This window comes from Syngnathus typhle, linkage group LG16 (assembly GCF_033458585.1).
Source record: "Syngnathus typhle isolate RoL2023-S1 ecotype Sweden linkage group LG16, RoL_Styp_1.0, whole genome shotgun sequence".
Lineage (NCBI taxonomy): Eukaryota > Metazoa > Chordata > Actinopteri > Syngnathiformes > Syngnathidae > Syngnathus > Syngnathus typhle.
The window spans coordinates 2,643,546-2,664,361 of record NC_083753.1 but is presented as its reverse complement, the minus strand read 5'-3'; the positions used below and the strand labels follow the sequence as shown (position 1 = coordinate 2,664,361).

Here is a 20,816-nt window from a genome sequence, read left to right as displayed (position 1 = left end):
CGGCAACGTTGCTAATACCTCAGTTTAATCAGAGGTCCTGAACGCCTCGTCCGACGGCGACTCCACTTATGAGGGCTTTTCCTCCTCCGGGCTTCTTCTGCTTCCACTGAAGGGGGAACACTTTTCTTCTCCTGCCTCCCTCGCTCACTCACTCGCTCACACACCCTTTTTTATGACTTGTGATTAATGGACGTGTGTAATGAAGCTTAAATGTTGCTCAACATCTCATTTAGTGGCGTTTCAAAGAGGTTCCAAGTGCATTTAGTGTAACTTGGAATCCAATTTTTTTTCCTCCCACATAGGAAGTGATGATCTGGAAACAATGTGCTTCGGGGCACAATTGTAGCTATCATAAAAGCAACGTTTAAAGTCGTTTTTAAATGGCTCGTAACTGTCAGACAAGTGTAAAATGAAGCAAGCCGCTGTTCTTGCGAAAACGAAGAAAACCCAAATGAATAACCCATAAAACAACCTGAATCTTTTGTACAACTCCCTCAAAAAAAAAGGTTGTTTTGTGGATCATTGACGTAACTTCCAGACAGAGCAAGTCAAAGACGACGTCTGACATTTGTCGACAAGTGAGGTGGGGAAAAAGAAGCCCCATCGTTTTTCTGTCGGCACTTACGTGCACGCGTGTCTACGTGTGCACGGAAATAGTCTGAGCGCTGTTGTGACGGAATTGTCACACCAAATAGGCTGCATGTTCGGATTTTTTTTGCAAAACAATTGTGTAGTTTTTTCTTGATGTATGTCATATCAGTCGCACATTTCGAACATGAAGCAATCGCACGAGCAGACAGGTTTTCATCATTTACCAGCGCTAACAGAGCAGTCTTTTTGAGGTCCCACCACCACGAATATTGAACGTTGTCATTGTCATTTGTGTAGACTCTACAAGAGAAAGAAATGTCAACATTGAGAGCAGCATTACGCCACCACGTCGTAAGCCTTCACTATTGTCTTTTCTAATCTACATTACAGATGTCAAACTAATCATACCTGTCCATGGTATTCTTGTAAACATGCATGTCTTCAAAAAGCCCCTTCCAACACAAGACTGCTTTGCAATCTGTACATAACAAATTATGAGCAGTGTCTCACAAGAATGGAATTACCGTTTTTTTTCCATGTATAATGCGCCCCCATGTATAATACGCACCCTAGAAATGGCATGTCGATGCTGGAAAAAAGCCTGTACCCATATATAATACGCACCCAAATTTTGACTCCTACTTAAGTCGTAAAATTATTTCAGAAAAAAGATCATCTTTGGGAACAACCGGATGTTATTCTGCCGGTCAGTATCACTGCGCATGCAGTAGCAAACTCGATAGCGAAGAAATATGTGAGACTCTCAACGGGATCACCAATATTTGAGTGATGTTCCAGTTATTTACCACAATTAGTTTACCAAGTCTGTGTTTTGAGTTCCTCCAATAAACCCTGGTCAAAGCCGCACTTGGTCGCTCCGCTCCTTTCCACACTCCATCCGTGACAAGATTTTCTTCAAAAATTGTTGTACAATGATTTTCTTCAAAAAAAAAAAAAAAAAATTGTACCCATGTATAATGCGCACCACAGATTTTAGGACAATAAATTAGTTAAATTTTGCGCATTATGCATGGGAAAAAACGGTAAGTGTTGCAAAACTGAATTGAGGACTTTTTTTCTTGTAAATCAAGCAAAAAATTACTGAAAAGTCAGTAAGTAAGTAAGGACAGCATTTAAACCAAACAGAACCCTACAGGTTCCACTTGTAAGCTGTCAAGAGTGAAGGGGGGACCATTACATCAAAACTTTTGACAAACCGATTCCAAGCTTAATCGTTCTGTCATTCAGTCTTGCATCCTGTTTGTCATTTATTTCCTTGGACATCATGTCAAAGGTCTCCAGATCAGTCATGGGCAACCGTCCACTCTCTACGTCACATTATGAACGAGAGTTGAGGCTCCTCAGCCCAGGGATTGTCAGAGGGGCTCCACGATGACCTTCAGAAACTCTGAGAATAAACACAAATAGAGATAAAATACTCACTTAAATTACTGCCGATACGACCTCTTTTTATATGATTAATGCCTACAAAACAACAACAACAAAACACTTTCTTACTTTTCCCTGTCATGGGCGTTTCACACTCACTTCCTAACTGTTGAAGAATGAAATAAATGTTAGCTGCGAGATTTAAATGAACCATTTTCCAATTATAAACTTTGCCCTGTTTGAAAAAAATGATGGCATTCTGTCTGTGCCTTTGAATGTGGTGCAATTTAATTTGGCTGTTGTACATATCCAATAACGTTATCTTAAAATAGTACTGTGTTGGAATAAAATTGCTGACATGTTATAAATGCAAGTTCGATATTGAAGATTGCAATCACAACATTACACTCTTTGCATAGTCTCGACAGTAGCTAAGCATACATAAGTATATTCAAACCACCAATAACGTATCAATTTCCAAAGATGACACAAGGAAGTTGTGATTACTTCTACAATCAAGAATAATTCTAAAATAAATCTGTACCTTGTGGAGTCCGGTCAGTTTTTAATACAGATGCTCTTCTTCTCCAGGCTTGGAGTCTGAAAAAGAGAGAAAGGGAAAAAGAAGTTGTCTGATTTGAGAAGTCACCCATTAACCACTGTTAATCACATGACACAACACAATTTTAACTTTTGAAGTAATTTGCCTTAGAGTTCCAAGCCCCGTTGAGCGCAAAACAAAGTTAGGTGCACATTTTAATGACATCAGAAGATAAAAACATACCTTTTCACGTGCCACACCTTGAGCTAAATCTGGAGTCGTAAATCACTACATGGGTGAAAAATTGAAATTACATCTTTGCCATGCCATCAGAAAATCTCAAATTTGTGATCTATACTTACTGTTTGATTTTGGTTTTGTTTTATATTAGCCATGGCGATTTTTGAAAGCGAGCTGCTGACATCTGCAAAAGCAATGCCATTATTTACATTAGTTTCGAAATCACAGACATCCATCCATCCATTTTCTATACCACTTGTCCTCACAGGGGCCGCGGCCGTGCCAGAGCCTATCCCAGCAGTTATCGGGCAGTAGGCGGGGGACACTCTGAACCGGTTGCCAGCCGATCGCAGGGTACACAGAGACGAACAACCATCCGCACTCGCACTCACACCTAGGGGCAATTTGGCGTGCTCAATTGGCCTACAAGCATTTTTTTTGGATGTGGGAGGAAACTAGAGTGCACGGAGAAAACCCACGCGGGCGCGGGGAGAACATGCAAACTCCACAATGGGAGGGTCGGAGGTGGAATCGATCCAGCACCCTCCTAACTGTGAAGCGGACGTGCTAAGCAGTGCGCCACCGAGCTGCTTAAAGTCACATATGAATTGTAAATGCATACAGTAGGGTTGTCCAAACTGCGGCCCGCGGGCCGCAGTTGGTCTAGTTTTTATTGGCCCACAGCAAATTCTGAAAACATAATTGAATATGGCCCGCACAAGAAGCTTGAGCTCAGCTTCTCAGTTTCCACACTAGAAAAAATTGGCTTTTAAAATTTAGGTTACTCGTACCGTTATAAACTTCCAAACTTGACTGACTGAAACGTGTGTTCTTCATGCTTTTATTGAAAACAAGCACGTCTACCGTATGGCATCTGTTTCCGGTTTCCACCCAAGGCGTGCGCGCTCCCGCGGGATACAGATTTCTACTTTGGAACAACACCTGACAGCCGAGCTTCTTGCTGCCTGCTCGCGGCAAACACTCACACATACGACATGACATTGTCAGTTTTGTATTTTTGAACATTTCCTTGAGAAAAGAGAAGACGTCACTTTCTGTGTCTATTTCAGTTTATGAAAGTTTTGCAAAATAGTTTGCCGTGATGTCACTAAAGTTCGCAGCAAAGTGACGCCCGCACTTTTTGTCATGTGACCTGGCGCCGCCACCTGAGGGCCAATCACAGCTCACGGTGAGACTGCGCCTTATACGCGTGCTTGTGCGTGCTTGTGCGTGCGTGTGCGTGTGGTTGCCACTGTCTGACGCGTCTGAACATGAGCGGGACGGTGGGACCGACAGAAAAACAGCGAGAGGGAGAGAGAGCGCGCAGTGAAACCATCGGGCGTTAAGCACTTCAAATAACGATTTGATGCCAGACCACACACGTGGAACACACGCCCGCGCGTACAAACTGAAAACAACATCTGCTCAATGCTCACGTCTGTGAGCTGATTTTAAATTTTCCTGTCAGTTGAATTGAATGCTGTTTTTTCACATGTTGTTCTTGTTCCAGCCCACAGAGGGCAGTCTAGTGTTGTGTAATATTTGCGGGATTTCTAAAGGCTCAAATTTGTCTAAAGCAATGGCAACAAAAGTGAGCGGGCCCAAAGTGTCAATATTTGAAGCTATCTCTCATACAGTGCTGCTTGAAAACTCCCACTTGAGGAAGCCCTGAGCTATTCAACTGGCTTTGAGCCCCAAGATATGCTGGGACAGTCCGTACTGTTACACTTCTTTTGGACATGGTAACATTTCTCAGTGCTCCTCTACTTCCTGTCCACAAAAACAAAAATGTCTGTTTCTTGGGTCTTGAAGTACTTCATGGTTGTCTAATAGGGACATGAAACGTCTGCCAAATGTGAGGGACGTCGACAGTTGGCCAAACTTACTTGTAGAAACGCAGGAATTATTTTTTTGCCATTCTGTTGTTTACGTGCTTCTCGAGTTGAGTTATGGCTTGCGCTTTCCTGCTTTTCTCGTTGTATTCCCGAAAAGGGACAAGAGGAGGAGCATGAACTCCCACGTCCTCTCCGAAAGCCTCTAAAACATCCCAGCTGTGCACATTTGTAAGTTGAAGTTCGACCATGCTGGGCGATAAGACGCTGGCGGCTACGGGGATCTTTTTGGTGGGGCTCTTCTCGTTCGGTGAGTCGCCCAAGGCGCAGACGGACGTGTAGTTCTTTGGGCATTGGGCTGACGTGTGTTCTCTGCGTTCAGGGGAGGGCATCATCGGGGGCAGGGAGGCAGCGGCCCACTCTCGGCCTTACATGGCATCCATCCAAGTGGCCGAGGGAGATGGGATGAAGCACGAGTGCGGAGGCTTCGCTGTGGCCGACCAGTGGGTTATGACGGCTGTGCACTGTCTGCCCACAGGGTGAGATTCTGCAACTTCTTTAAAGTTGAAAAGCACCCACAAGATCGGCTGGGAATTTTTCCAATAATATCACGATACCGACGTTTAGAAATGGGCATAGTCAAAGAAAAATGGAGGACTTTATTTAATTGTATTGAACTTTATTTTCCATCCATCCATCCATTTTCTGTACCGCTTTATCCCCACGGGGGTCGCGAGCTTGCCGGAGCCTATCCCAGCTGTCATCGGGCAGTAGGCGGGGGACACCCTGAACCGGTTGCCAGCCAATCGCAGGGCACACAGAGACAAACAACCATACGCACACGCACTCACACCTAGGGGCAATTTGGAGCGCTCAATCGGCCTACCAAGCATGTTTTGCGGGGATGTGGGAGGAAACCGGAGTGCCCGGAGAAAACCCACGCAGACACGGGGAGAATATGCAAACTCCACACAGGGAGGGCCGGAGGTGGAATCGAACCCGCACCCTCCTTACTGTGAGGTGGACGTGCTAGCCAGTGCTCCACCGAGCCGCACTAACTTTAATTTATTTTGTTTTATTTTATTTTGGGATTGCTGGGTCTCCGTCTGAACAGAGCCAACGGCAGAAAGGTTGTCCTGGGCGTTCACTCGCTGAGTCAAGCTGAGGACACCAAACAGACGTTTGAGATCCTGGAGCTCCACAATCACCCTCAGTACAACCCGGACAACTACGACAACGACATCGCTCTCATCAAAGTAAGCCCGCCTCCTGGAGAATCCCCTCTCACGATGGTCCAACCGAGTTATTTCGATCATAGCTGGACCGCCCGTTCAACGCCTCTGAGTCGGTCAAGTCGGTGGGCTTCCTGCGAGCCGGCGGCATCGACCCCGGCACAGATGCCGAGGTGGAGACGGCCGGTTGGGGCTCCCTGGACAACCTGGGCTCCAGACCCGACATGCTGCAGGAGGCGCTCATCCGGGTGGTGAGCTCCACCCGCTGCCGACGGAGCGACTACTTTGGCAGGAAGTTCACTGCCAACATGATATGCGCTCACAAGCTGTGCCCGGAGCCTTGCAACCAGCCGCACAAAATGGAGGACTCCTGTGACGTGAGTGGACGGACAAACTGGATTGATAAGATCAAAAACGGCTCTCGTGTTTGGAATTCCTCATTTTCACGGTTTATGACGGTTGTTTGGCAAGTCATTGTATGAAAACAAAGAGCTCAACATGAAACGCCCCCCCCCGCCCCCCAAATAGTTCTAACCTCTTTACTTTTGAATTGATTTTTGCCACGTGTTTTTAGGGCGACTCCGGCGGTCCTCTCCTCTACAACGGCGTGGTGGTCGGCATCACGTCCAACGGCGGCAAAAAGTGTGGCCAGATCAAGAAACCGGGCATCTACACAATCGTCTCGCACTACAGTGAGTGGGTCGATGGCGTCATGGGCCTTGGGCCAGACGCCTGAACATGCAATAGTAACGCTCACATAATTAGCAGCACTTAACGCTTTCACGTTGTCTCGTCGCACGAGCAGACGAGAAAATGCAGCAATTAAATGTCAATGACACAAAAGGCCAGTCTTGTTTGTTAATGGTCATATCTGACACATATCGAATCAAATCCACAAAATGGCTACAACTTAATCCTCTATGAGCAGGAACTTGTCCTCCCAGGCTGCTCCCTCGGTGCCTGCCATAACTTTCTTCCTGTCCTGGAGCTCCTGTGTCGAGAACCTCTTGATGACGTGTCCCCGTCCTCCGTGGGCCGCCGCCAGCTTGTCTATGCCCATCATCAGCTCTCTTACCTGGGGGTAACTCAGAGCGTCGTGGGGAGCGGCGAGGCTGAGCTCGTAGTAGCGGCTGCCGCAGCGTCGGAGCAGCTCGCGGAGCGCCGCGTGGGCCCCCGCCACGTAGTGGTGGACCCTCTGAGAGCGCTTGGGCTGCTGCTGATCCATGTGGACGAACAGCACCATTGCATGTTCCGAGGCGTTCCTGCCAAAGACCTTGTGGAGGTGTGCCAGCATCAGGCTTTCACATTGGGTGAAGCGGCCCACCTGGAGAACCAGCAGGTAGATGTGGGGCCCTGGGAGCGCCAGAGCCACGCAGTCCTTCACCATCTCCAAATTCTCCACGCCGTCTTCGTCCCACAGCTCAGGAGTGTCCACCAGAACCAGCCTCCTGCCCGGCCCACGGATTTCCCGCCGGGCACACGACAGGGTGGGCTTGGTGGTCTCGCGGCCATACCCGGAATCAGGGTAGCGGTTACCCGCTTGCGCCGAGATGACGTTGAGGGCCGACGTCTTACCACTGCCGGACAGGCCCAGCAGCACCACGGACAACTTGCTTGGGTCGTCTACAAACAAAACCAAAAAGGTTTATTGTTGTTAATTCCTGTGCGATTGTGTTAGTTTGTCAACTTGCCCGTTAGTTTAATTTGCCATAACTTGCCACATGACTTGCAGCAGAATATTCTCAATGTAATGCGCATGACTGCCACCTAGTGGACTGAAGTGGACTAGTCGGTAATATTGAAAAACAATTCCACTTTGGGGTCCAGTTTTAGTTGTTGTTTAGCAAGGCAAGAAAATTAGTCGTATCTTCTTGGATTAGTTACTACCGTCATCGGGCTTGTTGTAGAGTTGGAAGGTGGCCTGGTGGCTGATCACAGCCTCTTCCAGGCTCTCCTTCTTGGCCTCGTAGCACCTCCTCTCAGTCGCCTCCTGACGCCTTTCCTCGGCGTGCTTGGCCCTAAGCTCCTCGACTTCCTTGGCTCTGCGCTCCTCCCGCTGCACCGACATCTGCCCGCAGACCTTGGCTTTTTCCCCGGCCTCGCGCGCTTTCTGTCTCAACAGCTCAATGGCCATGTCCTCGGTGCTCCTGCGCTTGTCCTCGTACAGCATGGCCCGGCTGTAGCCACCGCCGCCGCTGTTCTCGGCCAGCGAGTAGTTCACCATGCTGACCAGGGCACCGACTTTTTCCCTGGTCGCCGACGCGGTGAGGCGGCAGTAGCGTCCGTCGCAGGCATTTATCAGCTCCAATAGGGCGTCGTCCAGCATGTCCACTGTCTTCCCGTCTTCCAAAGAGACCACCACCAGGTACTTGATGGCTTCAGCTCCAAAGTGAATTTGAAGGAGCTTCACCAGGCGCATTTGCCCCGCCGTGTAAAGTCCACCCCGGATCAAGAGCAGGAAGGCGGCGATCCCGTCTGCGCAAGACTCAAAGTGTCCGTTCACGGCCTGGCCAACAACCTCGTCTGTGGCGTCTTGCAGGAGATCGGCACGGTGCAGACTGACCACGCGGTTGTCCAGAACCAATTCAAAGCAGAACTGCTTGGATCCCTGTGAGGTCAACTCTTTGTCCACCGTGCTCTCCCTGAGCAGGGACACCAGGGAGGACCACTCATCATCTGTGGAGAGGACTACCATGCCTCGCTTGGCATCTGCAAGAAAACCAAAACATCTGACAAACAACAAAGCAGATGATGTTCATCACTAAGAACGAACCCTTACTGTAAGACATGATTCTCGCAGCTTTCAGATGCTTGTTGTCTGTCCGAAACAACCCGAGCGACTGGACTGGATCCGCCGGCTCCGCAACAACTTGCTAAATGTCTTCAAGACAATGTGACCCCCCACCCCCCACCCGCCCATCAAGGAAGCGCATTCCTGCTTCAAGTGGAACACAACGCAGCAGATAGCAATCAAATGTACCTTTCTCCGGATTCTTACAAGCAGCAACTTGGCACAAGAATGTGGTCACACTACTCATAGTCTTCACAATCATTCCATATCTGATGGTCTTTCTGCATCTTGGCAAGTTTCTGCATCATTTTTTCCTGCGCAGCATCGGCGAGAAGCCGTCCGACCTCTTGGGAGCGCTCTTCCCCTGACTGTGGGCTCAAGCAAACGGGGCGACAATGTGGGCTTTGACGAGAGGACATAGTGCACTTTTTTGTGCTGACCTTGCGTGTGTGCGCGTGCGTGCGAAAGGTTGTCGTCAGCGTCATTTGCGGTCTTCCAGGAAGCCACAAGAAAATGCAGGGAAAAAAAAAAGGGGGGACACCGGGCCACTTCCTGGTTCGATTCAACAAAGAATACGGGAGGTGGGAAAACACATTGTGCTTGCTTGGACGCTTGTTCTGCTCGCTAGTAAAAGTTTGCACGAGTAATATTTGTTATGTTTATATAGCGAATGCTTATGCTTAAGTGGCTAATTATTATTTTTTAATCATTGATATATGAGGTAATTTATTTGTTGATTTATTGTGAATAATAAAACAACAATTTAAATGAGAGAAAAACGAAAAATATATATTATTTTATTATTTCTTGTATCTTGTAACAACTACAAGAAACAGCCAAGAATTGGATACGAAAACAAATGAGCTTGCCAAAACACGATTCCCTGCATCTGTCAGACTGAAGGACGGGGCCACATGTTGGTCATGAGTTGTGGTGGCTTTTCAGCAGGAGGTCACGTGACGCTTTTATAGCTATTGCAAGTCAAGGCGGCTCAGCCTTACATTTAATCTGCCGCTCTTTGTGTCGCGTGCCGGCTTTAGACGGAGCTGGACTGAGCCGCACATGGCGCGCCACTCCGCTTAAAACTCTTTCTGCGGCACTGATGCGGCGCTCAGTCGTGGATGTTAGCCCATGATTTCTTTTTTCCCGGAACTTGTGAATCACATGCAATGCACGAGCTGACTATTTAAGGCGTGGGACACCTATACGTTCCGCCAGCCGTGATGTTAATTGGCTGGACCCGCTTGTCACATTGCCCACCAAATCCACGAGAGCCACTTGTGTGTGTAGCGACCCCTCCACCACCACCACCACCACAACCACCACACGCCGTCATCCTCAGCCAAGCTTATCAGTCATGATCCATTTTTTGTGATGGATGCAGACAGCTCATTACATGAGAGTAGGGAAGATAAATGCCTTTCAAATGACTGATACGACTAATGGATGGAGGGGGCCACTAATGCCCCAACTGGCATTCCTGTTCCGCAGTCGATCAGTTTTGGGGTCGAAATTCAGGGATGCTGACGTCACCGGCGAAAATGTCTGATTGCAAGCCAGCGAGCGCCACATGCGCACAACGTCTTTTTAATTTGTGATTGGAGCGAGGCTGCTTTCATGAGTGACTCGCTTGTGTTTGGAGATTTCAGCCCCTCAAGACTATTTCATTTAGGACCATGAAATTCACTCACGATGTCTTTCATGAGGAGACGTCTACAAAAAGTCTCTAAACTTTGTCCAAATTGGCTCTTGCCATGGTGTTCTCCGGGGCGGCAGCCGAGCAAAAGCATCCCTTCCTGCCAACCCTACGACCATCCTACATTTTCAGTCTCCTCTAAAATGTCCTCCATTAGGATCATGATAACACCGTCCCAATGAGCCTCCTTTATGTTCTCCTGTAAATCCCACTTTACTGCTCGACACTTTACGACTTGGTGTCCTTTGCGTCACGGCATGGTCTTGTCATGGCACTTGCATATACGCAGCTGCCTCCCCTAACCTGTAAACCCCCAACCTCGTAACTCCAAAGCCAACCTCGTAACTCTTGCATTCTGATTCCTACACAAGTGGTGCGCAAACTATGGCACGTGGGCAATTTGCGACCCACCGTCCTTTTTCTGCGGCCCGAGGCACATACTAAAATTGACATTTTAGATGCTGCCACTGATCCAAAAATAGTCTCTTCTGACCAAAATTACAGACTTCTTGTGTCTTTTCGAGCAAGGCGTCTTTTGACTTTATTATGAGTCATGATAGACATTCCTACCAAAACGTCATGTTGCTGAGCAAAAGTGGCTAATTCTATTCTCAAAATAGACATGCCTGGCAAATTATATGGGGTGAAGAGAAAGCTAGCTTTTGGGCCTGAGTATTTTGTTCAATTGTACAGGCTGCTACCAAAACAAAATGTCTGCTTCAAACCAAGATGGCAGACAACGTGTGCCCCATTGGAGAGTTTTTTTCTGGTCTGGTGATAGACATGTCTGGCAAATGTCATGTTTGCTGACACAAACTGTCCATGTTGGTCTCCTCAAGCAGTTTTATTTACTCAGGAATGAGGCCAGCGAGAACATTTGATAATGCTCAAATATGGAGATTAACTACTAAAAAAGTTCAGGCTTGTGCCAGAATATAATCTTGAGAGGAGAGGAGAGAAGAGAAGAGAAGAGAAGAGAAGAGAAGAGAAGAGAAGAGAAGAGAAGAGAAGAGAAGAGGAGAGGAGAGAAGAGGAGAGGAGAGGAGAGGAGAGGAGAAGAGGGGAGGGGATGGGGGGGCTGCTCTGAGCATTGAGGCATGAAGACTGTCTGGAACAGGCCCAGACGGGAACGCGATCCCCGTGTGCTACATGGCAACGGGTGTGTGCGGCCAAAAGCTTGTTACCGGGCTGTGAGCGGGCAGCTGCCGAGAGAACACAAGATGCCCGGCGGGCTTTGCAGTAATCGGCGCGCCACCTCTGACAATTACACATAGTTCAATTAAAGAGGTGCACCCTCTTGGATTTCACCCCCCCCCAAAAACATTGCCCTCGACCTTTTGCACAAAGATACTGACTTGTCACTTTCGTTTCAGGTGCAACGGGCGCTTCCGCTCCAGTTCCGGTTCCTCGGTCCTCAACCAGCATCGTGCAGCCTTCAGTCGGCCCCTGGAGAAGCCTTTCTTTGTTGACCGCTGTCAAGATAAAGTGAGGAGAACGACCCCCCTCCCTCTCCCCTTTTTATTTGCCGTCATACGCGTGACAGAAGCTTCAGCTCTGAGCTGGCAGCGCGCGCTGCGGTTACATAATGCCGCCGTTCCCTCCAAACATGAGCACGCCCGCCGTGCCAGAGTCCAAATTGCGAGCGCGGCCTGCCAATCTTCTGCTTTGGTGCTAGCAACTCGACAGTTGTGCTTTTCGAGAGCCACGTGTCGTCACCCTGACATCACGCGTACGGACGAGCCTGCGAACGTCTTGGCAAATACTTTCAAGCACACCTGGAGGTGAAATGCGTAACATTTTGCCCATTTTGTCGTTCAAACTGAGGTGAGCTTCGATTCTGTGTCGCTTTGGCCGTCGCGGAAATTTCCACCGCCGCTCTTGGGCGGCTGCCGCTGATTGGTCGATGTCGCACAGCAAATGAATGTCTCTATTTGCGGTGGTGCAAGCGTGCCGGGCTTTCTCAAGAATTATCGTCACCCAATCTGCCTCAGCACCTGTCTGCTCGGGCCCTATGTAAACAAAAAACGTTATTTTAGGAGTCCCGCCACCGAACTAATGAAAGGACAATTAAGCGAGTTGCGGGTTGGGTCCACAAGCGCGCCGCAACAGCTGAGCATGGTGTTACGTGTCCAGCACAATCTCCTCCCTACATCACTGTGCTTTCTAGGGTTTCTTTTCTACTCATGGTTACCAGGAAGAACATGTTAGTCCCCCCCCCCCTTAAAAAATCATCAAGGTACCACTCAACAAGCAACTGGCAATACAGTCTGTTAAATTATTTTCCTGGTTGTCAACGTCGTGCCTTCCTTCCAGAGGGAAGCAAAATAATAAAAGCGCTTTCTCCAGGTCGACAGGGCAAAAGTGATAAAAGCTATTCTCCCGACCCACCCCCCCCCCCCCCCCCCCAGCCCCGCATGTCCGGATTTATATAATCCACACCGCTGCGCCATCTCCACTTTGAGCAACGGGGCTGTGTTTGTGTCTTTTCCAATAACGGAATGCTGAGAATAGCACACGGCACAGCAACCAAGTCAGGAGAAGAGCGTTCCTCCTTTCCAAACTTAAAAGCGCTACAGGGAATCAACAATATGATTACAGTTTGGATATGAGCGTATTTCTGGCGCCGTCTCAACAAAGAGGTCTATTTTGGGAAGGTTCCACACGTACGGCACTCGGCCTGTTTTTTTAGACGCATTAAGGAAAAGAAACAGTACAGCAAAAAAATCTAACTTTATTCGACTTCACTTTGCCATTCGTCCATGAGAGACGCATTGTCAATTTTGGAGTCAATTAAAGGATTTGACGAATCTGAAAAATATTTAACAGTACAAGTGCAATGGTACCCGCTTTTCTTTATAGTACGCAATTTGTACTAATTAATTTTAATCCCACTGGGCCTCTTGAAAGGACATTGGGAAAAAAAGGCAAATGGCCTTTGAGTCTTTGTCTTTCAGATTACCGGCAAGCGGGATTACAGTCGTACAGGATTATGTGTAAACGGCATCCGTTTGTGTGCAAAAAGGCGAACGAAAGTGGACGGCGCGCCGGCTGTCGTTCCACCTCGCGCAACAGTTGTCTCTCCCGCCGTATCAATGACGTAATCCCGCTGCGGATTTAGCAATTGGCAAAGCGCCAAAGGCTAATTGGCCCAAAGAAGCCCTTCAAAGGACGAGGGAGGGATTAAATGTGACAGCCAAGAAATGAGAAAGCGGAAACCGCATACATGCCTAAAAAAGGTTCTTGAATCAACAAAAAAAATCTATAAAATGTTTAAAAAAAAAAAAAAGTTTTAAATAAATGTGTCAATTAGACTCGTGTTGTAAAACAAATTTCATTTTTTTATTTGTTTTGATTTCGAGTGATACAGTATAATTTTTTTTCTCAACCCACTGAAGTTCATGCAAATAGCATTTCAAATGTAAGATAAGTTACTGTTAAAATCTCCTCATGCATGCTTTTACAAAATATGAAAAGTGAAATTGAAAAAAACCCCAAAAGGTTTGTTGTAGGCGTTCCTGCTCTGGTCCCAAAATGTGATGCTAGGTAACTATTGCTCTTCTGTCTTAGTTCAGAAATGAATAATAATAAAAAAGATTTTTTGATTTAACTTTTCAGAAGCAATATGATGCACTGCATTTGCTCTGTGGACTCTTAGAAAGTGCCTGTATTTGATTTGAGAATTAACTGATCATTCATTCATTCATACTCACTGTGGTGTAATGTGGTAATCACATAAAAAAAAAAAAAAATAGGTCAACCTAAATCCAACAGAACCAAAGCATAGTATTTTTGAGAAAAAGACAATACCAATGAAAACAACCCATTCTGACAACTACCGTTTTTTTTCCGTGTATAATGCGCAAAATTTAACTAATTTATTGTCCTAAAATCTGGGGTGCGCATTATACATCGTTTGATGCGATGGTGCAATCCTTGATGGTGTGTTATTGGCAAATAGTTTGTTTTTTAATCTCCATCGCGGACCAGACGTCATACGGAGGCAGTATCACTGCGCATGCGCACTATGGATCCGATGCGCAGAACGGATGCGCAAGACACGTCAGCTATATAAAGAGCGAGAGTTCAGTTTTCTTCCTATCTCAATCAGCAAATAACAAAATGCGTATTACAGGTAATATTTTATTTCACAACACTTTGCCTTGTTCCTTTCGTCTCTGCTGTTCACTTCAAACACGCTCCATACGAACGCAATGCTCTCGTATCAGACGCTTGGTCGATCACCTGCTCGTTTGCTGTCACAATGTACCCTACACAAATCCGAAACATTTGTTGCGGCTCCGAGTCACGACGAGGGGCAAGTTTTGGTTTCCAAGGGTGTTTTTATTCCTCTTCAACGTCTCTCCCATACAGAGCCGCCTTTTTCACGTCCGCACGCCTTTTTCACATGTCCGCACTGATCGCGGTGGTGCCTTTACGGGCAGTCGGAGAAATCAACGCCAACAAAAAAAAATCACATCCAGCCTAGTTAAGACCATACCAAAGACTATAAAAATGGGACCCATTGCCTACCTGCGTGTGTGACGATCATTGGGACTTAATTTTTTTTTTTTAAAAATTGGGTGTGTATTATACATGGGTACAGGCTTTTTTCCAGCATCAACATGCCATTTTTAGGGTGCGTATTATACATGGGGGCGCATTATACACGGAAAAAAATGGTAAGCAAAACCAGCTAAGTTTAAAACCAAAACGAAATTAGAAATAACAAGAATAAAAATTATAAAAGCATTTCAAAGGTTCATGAAATGCATCCTGACCATCAATGTGGCCCAACTGTTTGATTTTGTGTCACTGAATGGTGATAAAGAGCAAGAGCAGCCCCAAATGTGCCAAGAACGTCACCGATGCGGCCCCGCGTGCGTAGCTTTTACGGCTCCTGTTTCCTCGTGCGTGTGTATTGTTGCCAGGCAGATGGAGCGGTCCACATGGCGAGCCCCTGACATCAGCTTTCCCTGCTGCCACCGCCGAGCCGCCTGTTTCTCCCCTAGCGACTTAAGGCAAGGCCCACGCGCGCACACACCTCGCCACCCCCCACCCCCACTTGAAATATTAACAGTGTTTCTGTGAATGTCCACCGCCGCCATCACCCCCCCCCCATTGTGTTGGTTTATTTGCGGAGCACCTTGACAGCCCGGTGTTAACACTCGTCACTCTCGCTGGGTTGAGTGAACAGTCGAGCGGATGCAGGCCTGATAAGGCAAAAGGAATTCTTTTGATCGAGATTTCACCTTAAGATGGCTCTCAAGGATATCAAATGCTTAAATGGCTTTCAAAGCTTGAATTGTCTTACTAGTGAGGACAAAGAGCAGGACCTTAAGCTGAATCTCAAGGTAAACACCCAAACGTCGGCTTTTTGACGTCAAAGGTCATCAAAACAGCCATTTCTCCAGAATCTCCCAAGTTGGCCGCTAGTTTGAGCTCCGCCACAGCCTCCGCGCTAAACACCTCGCCTTCCCAGACCCGGCTCTTGTTGACTTTCAGATCCGTCCGCCCGTCACCAACCACGCACACCCGCTGTGCCCCCGGGACCCTCACCCGGAAGCGGACCCAGGAGGCGGCGTCCAGCAGTCCGTCGCGGGGCTCAAAAAGCACGCAGCCTTTGCTCCAGGCGGCGTAGACGCGAGGGAAAGGAAGGCGCGCTTGGGCGCAGCTGTTCCTCAGCACAAAGTCACACATGGGGTTAAAGTCTCCGTCGGGGGCGATCCTGGCGTACAAGCCCAGCCGATACGTGCCGGCGGCCGGCAGGCCCACGCTCACCGTCACCTTGCTGTCAGTGTGCGTGCAGAAAAGGTGGCGCGCCAGCGGGAAGGCCGAGGTTTTGTCCTCATCGGCCTGGTTGAGCGTGGTGTGCAGGTCGAGGTCTCGCTGGTTGTGGAAGGTGATGTTGCATTTGCCCTGTGGTGTGCTCACCAGCGCCGCCGTGTGGCTGAATTTGGACAAGCCCGCCTGCGAGGTGCGGGTGCCAGGCCCGCACGTTGAGCCCAGGTTGGGCGGGAAGAGCTCGTCCTGGCCGATCGCATTCACCTGGCAGTGCAGCAGGAAGTTGGCGGCGTTCTGGAACTTGACGTCCATCTTCTCGTAGTCGCGCACAAAGACAGAGAGGCGGTAGAAGCCGCGTGACGGGCAGAGGACGTGGCAAGTCAGAAGCTCCGCTTGGATCTGCGGCGCTAAGCAACGCTTTGTCACCGAAGCTTCCAGGTCCGGGTGGACCAGTTCACAGAGCATCATGAGCGAGCGTGACGTCCTCAATGCTAACTTGAAGAGCCCGTCCTCCACCTCGCCCACCTCGCTGCCCAGATTGCTACCCGTCACTCCCAAGGACCCGGCCGTTGGCTGCAGCCCCCATGACAGATACGGGTTCTCCGGGATCTCCTCGGTGGCCCTGGGTCGTGGGCACTCCACGGTGAAGGAGCACACCCAACTCAGGGGGGTGGTGGCGCTCTCGGGCCTGGCGTACAGCCTCAGCTGGTAGGGGCCGCTATCAGGCGGCAGCAGCTGAAGGTTCATGCTGCGTTGGGACACCCTGAGTATGCCGAAGGACGAGTGGCCACTCTCCTTGTGTTCCGGTGTACCCGAGTGGAGGAAGTCCTGCTGCGGCGTGATCTCGTAGGTGAAGGTCACAGGCCGCGAGAAGCTCATGGAAATGTTGGCCTCGCCTTCATCTGAAAAGAAGAGAATCAGAGGAGTCAAGTCCGGCTCCTTAAATCATTCAGTTCTCTCACGACAGACCGACCGGTGACGAGGTGGCAGTGATGAGGCTGAAGGAGCCGGAGCCCAATGTCAAAGAAGGCTGAGGTCTTGAAGACTCGCTTCTCAAAGTCCTCCAGGATGACGGGCACCTCCAGAAGCTGCCATCGCTCTTCGTCCGGAAAGTGCGACTCGATAAACTCCTCCGGGTCCGTCAGGAAATAGAAGTCGTCAAACCTTGAGAGGGCGATATACAAAGACAGCTGCTGCGTTTTCGGACTCTGGGATGATTTTTTAGCCACTAATCGTTGCTAAAGCCAGCAAGCAAAGCGTGGGAATAACACTCGGGTTCCCTTCTCTGACCTTTTGACGAAGCTCTCGTGTTCCATGTCCACCCGTCCGGCTCCCCAGCAGGCGTCCATTAGGAACCACTGTCCACCTAAGAGCACGGCGTTCCATAGGTGATCCGATTTCACGTTCCGGAGGCTCTGCCCCTGGCGGTAGCCGATGCCCTTACTGTGGCCCGCCACCTCTTGGCACTCGATGCCCACCAACCTGTCAAAATAAGCCGGGCATGCGGCCCCACCCCCCCTTGTCTTAAATGATGTCCTTTTTCCGAGCACGTCCATCAGGGCGAATGAAGACCCCGAGGGATTAAGGGCAAAATGCCACTCTACGTATTGTCAGCCAATTGAAAAAGTCAATGAAGTGAATATGATTCTGTGTCCAGCATGCCGCTTGTGATTCAAATCTTAAAATTAGGTGTTCCCAAAATGTTCTTCTTTTGTACGACTATCAGTCGAACCATTTGTACCTATTGTCACTGTGTGGAAGAACATTCAATTGTTCTGCTTGTCACTGTCATGTGACAGTCGTCTAACCTGAGTGAGCAAAACCGTGCCACACTGGCAGTTCAGCTGTGTGAAGATTAAAGCATAGCGAGAACTACAACAAAAGTATTTTTGGGTACTACAAAAAACTCAGAAGTCTTTTTGGGTACACATTTGGGTACTACAAAAAGCCCTGAAGTCCTTTGGGCGTACTACAAAAAACCCTGAAGTCTTTTTGGGTACTACAAAAAACCCTGAAGTTTTTTTGGCTATGGGAGTATTTTGGCTCGGTTTGAAGGTTGTTCCAAGGCCACAGGAAGTCCGTACCTGCACATTTCCAGACAGAGGCTGGAGTAGCCACAGCAAACCCCGCGACCAGTCGCGATCACTTCCTCCGGCGAGCACAGCTTCTCCGATCGTCCCAGGTAGCCGCCGATGTCATACTCTGTAGACGGGGACGCTTTAGTGTTCCGGATGCCAAAAAAGCTGACACAAGCTGGGCCAATCCTCACCGATGTTATAACAAAGCCAAACCCAGATGGCGCGGATCTTCTCCAACTCTGTCTTGGCAATGCTGGCAATGTTCTGGACAATGGTCGCCACGTCACGAACGTCTTTTTCCTTAAGCTGCAACGCAAGCACCAACAAAAGCGTTTCCAGGGTTCTTCACACGTCACTGGCAGGTTTTTGCCCTAATTCTCTTTGAACAAGCAATTGTCACTGTCAATTGATCCAGTGCTCCTTAGTAGCTGGCTTCTGTCTATTTGATTTTCTTACCTCTGCACCCACCCTGATGACATGCAAATCCAGCCGGTGGAAGATGTTGGAGTTGGCAAAGAGATCTTTCCGCGTCTTCCTCCTTCCCACTGAAGCCGTGGCTGTGCGCCTCAGTGTGACTTGTGCTTTGGGTTTGACGTCGCTCTGCGGCTCCTCCGCCCTCACGGCGCTCTTCTTCACCACCGCGATGTTCCTGGAGGCGCTCTCGGACGACAGCTGCCTCTTGGCCGTGGGACGCTGGTCCTCGGCCTCGGCCGCCAGCTTCTCAAAGACGCTGCGGCGGGAAAGCACGGCGCTCTGTGGGGCTTGGACCTCCATGGTGGGGGTTTTGGGAGCGGGGGATGTTGGGTTGGCGCAGGTTGCCAAAATCCCCTCAAAGGCAACAGCGCTCGGCCTGCTTAAAAGAGGATTTTCTGTAAGCCCGCTGAGCTCCGGGGCCTTCACCTGGATGCATCCCGTCTGGCTCTCGTCATTCTGCCGGCCAGAGCAGGAGAAGGGGAAGGAGAATTTCTGGATTCCGACATCTGCCGACATTATGCGCAAATCATAACGGCCTAGAGGGAGAAAGTGCAGAAAAACAAAACAACACAAGGTTGTCGTTGTCACAGTCAAGACGGACCGTCGCTCCGTATATTCTAGACGACCCGTTGTCTGCACGACAGTGATGAATTGGCAATTAAAGCGTTTCTATTCGTGACTGTTAATGATGGCCAAGGTCGGAGTCGTTAGTCTTTGTCAAAATTTACAGCAGATTATTTCCACCTTGCAACTTCCTGCTGTACTTGTAGCATTTTGAAACGCAACGCAAATAATTGTGATCTTCAATCTTTCAGACCTTTTTCAATCACAAAGTAGGCAAACACTCGGATAATACATCGGGGAGCTTAAAGATTAAAAAAGCAAGAAGATGCTATGTTGTTAGCATTAAATTTAGCATTAGCAAACAAAGCAGAAAGGCTATCTTGATTTGTTTTTGACAGTCTGCAACAGTTTGTAAACACATCAAGGGTAACAAATCAGTCTGAGAAGTCGGTTTTCATCGTTAGCCTTGGACTTACTGTCGCTTGTGGCCAACTCGTGTAGTTGGAATTTTAATCAAACAAGTCGTGTATGCCTGGCTCTGACGCGTATCATTTTGAAATACCAAACTTCTCAGATCCACACAGAAGCAAAGCCAGTCAAAGAACATCTAATTGGACCAAACACTCCTTAAGCAGATTTGAATTTGAAATTGATGACTTAGCCGTCCTGTTGCAGTGTGTCCCGTAAACGTACGGCGGCGTGGTGTGTACTCACCCTAAGCCAATTTGAAGTGCCTGCTGTGAATTTGCCCGAGAGTGCGGCATGGACTTGTTTCCCCGTCTAGTCAGTGGGCGGCTGTTGGTGGGGGGCACAGTTTATATAGCCTGCCAGGACCGGGCCCCAGAATAACAAGCCTAAAAATACGTCAAAGAAGCAGCCAATAGTGGTTGAGACGTATGTATGTGTGTGTGCGTGGCTGCGTGTGTGTGGCATCCGATAATGGGTCCGTCGGTGTTAAACACATCAACAACTCGCAATAAGGATAACGACCTGAAAAGAAACTTGAAGCTTTAAAATTTCTTGACGGACAGTCAAAATGCTAACAGACACGACCCGCTAAGCGGCCGCCGAAAAAAGCACAAGGTTATTTGCACCCATGTGTTTTTCACCAAGGAGACCACTCACCAACTGCACTGTTATTTTTTTGTTTCGTTTTTTATGCACTACTTTGAAGAATAATTGGGGAGGATTTTTAATTTCAGGATGAAGCTAAAATGCGGCCTTACTGAAGCTAGCTGCCACACAAACGCTTGATGGAATTTATTTATTCAGGACAATTGAGCACACACCCCTCAGTCGCTAATGCACAAATACACAATGAGAACACTCGCAAGAGGTCAGATTGTTTGACTGAATGAAACTCCCCCGTGTACCGCTGTAGTTGCTGTCAAACTACATTGATGTGATACATCGCAACTCTAAGCGATGTCCAGGTGAAGCTAAGTTTAGTCTTGGTTGTACACTATTAATAAAAACAATAATAATAAAATGTAGGACATAATTGCATTTTTTGGGCTAACATCAGGATTTACTGTATATTTCGAAATGAAATGGTCCAAACGCTATGAATAGCAAAGGCTGTAAATCATTTGCAATTCCTTGTAAAA

The 20,816-nt window shown here is 48.4% G+C and overlaps 3 protein-coding genes and 1 long non-coding RNA gene across 6 annotated transcripts; 1 reads left to right on the top strand and 3 right to left on the bottom strand.

Moving 5' to 3' along the window:
* Positions 1-797: 797 nt before the first annotated feature.
* LOC133168991 (uncharacterized) lies at positions 798-2,824 on the bottom strand. Its single transcript, XR_009718344.1, has 4 exons — positions 2,765-2,824; positions 2,525-2,580; positions 2,110-2,146; positions 798-1,999 (listed from the first exon to the last, which is right to left on the bottom strand). It is a non-coding gene; the product is annotated as an uncharacterized LOC133168991 (long non-coding RNA).
* Positions 2,825-4,745: 1,921 nt separating this feature from the next.
* On the top strand, positions 4,746-6,668 carry cfd (complement factor D (adipsin)). The gene is made up of 5 exons (XM_061300764.1): positions 4,746-4,903; positions 4,976-5,132; positions 5,708-5,849; positions 5,912-6,202; positions 6,400-6,668. The coding sequence occupies exons 1-5, from the start codon at positions 4,843-4,845 to the stop codon at positions 6,559-6,561; spliced, it is 813 nt and encodes a 270-aa protein (XP_061156748.1). The 5' UTR covers positions 4,746-4,842; the 3' UTR covers positions 6,562-6,668.
* Positions 4,974-11,823, bottom strand: LOC133168988 (uncharacterized). 3 transcript variants are annotated; one of them, XM_061300761.1, is made up of 3 exons: positions 11,668-11,823; positions 7,713-8,534; positions 4,974-7,448 (listed from the first exon to the last, which is right to left on the bottom strand). In XM_061300761.1, exons 1-3 carry the CDS (start codon positions 11,735-11,737, stop codon positions 6,736-6,738), a joined length of 1,605 nt encoding a protein of 534 aa, XP_061156745.1. In that variant the 5' UTR covers positions 11,738-11,823; the 3' UTR covers positions 4,974-6,735. The 3 variants fall into 3 exon arrangements, with proteins under 3 accessions (XP_061156745.1, XP_061156747.1, XP_061156746.1); XM_061300763.1 differs by having other exon boundaries at positions 7,713-8,554; positions 11,668-11,788; XM_061300762.1 differs by lacking the exon at positions 11,668-11,823 and adding an exon at positions 8,605-8,749.
* Positions 11,824-15,532: 3,709 nt separating this feature from the next.
* Positions 15,533-20,016, bottom strand: ky (kyphoscoliosis peptidase). The gene is made up of 7 exons (XM_061301712.1): positions 19,924-20,016; positions 18,628-19,181; positions 18,363-18,477; positions 18,178-18,295; positions 17,384-17,575; positions 17,067-17,257; positions 15,533-16,995 (listed from the first exon to the last, which is right to left on the bottom strand). The coding sequence occupies exons 2-7, from the start codon at positions 19,159-19,161 to the stop codon at positions 15,659-15,661; spliced, it is 2,487 nt and encodes an 828-aa protein (XP_061157696.1). The 5' UTR covers positions 19,162-19,181; positions 19,924-20,016; the 3' UTR covers positions 15,533-15,658.
* Between the last annotated feature and the right edge of the window lie 800 nt (positions 20,017-20,816).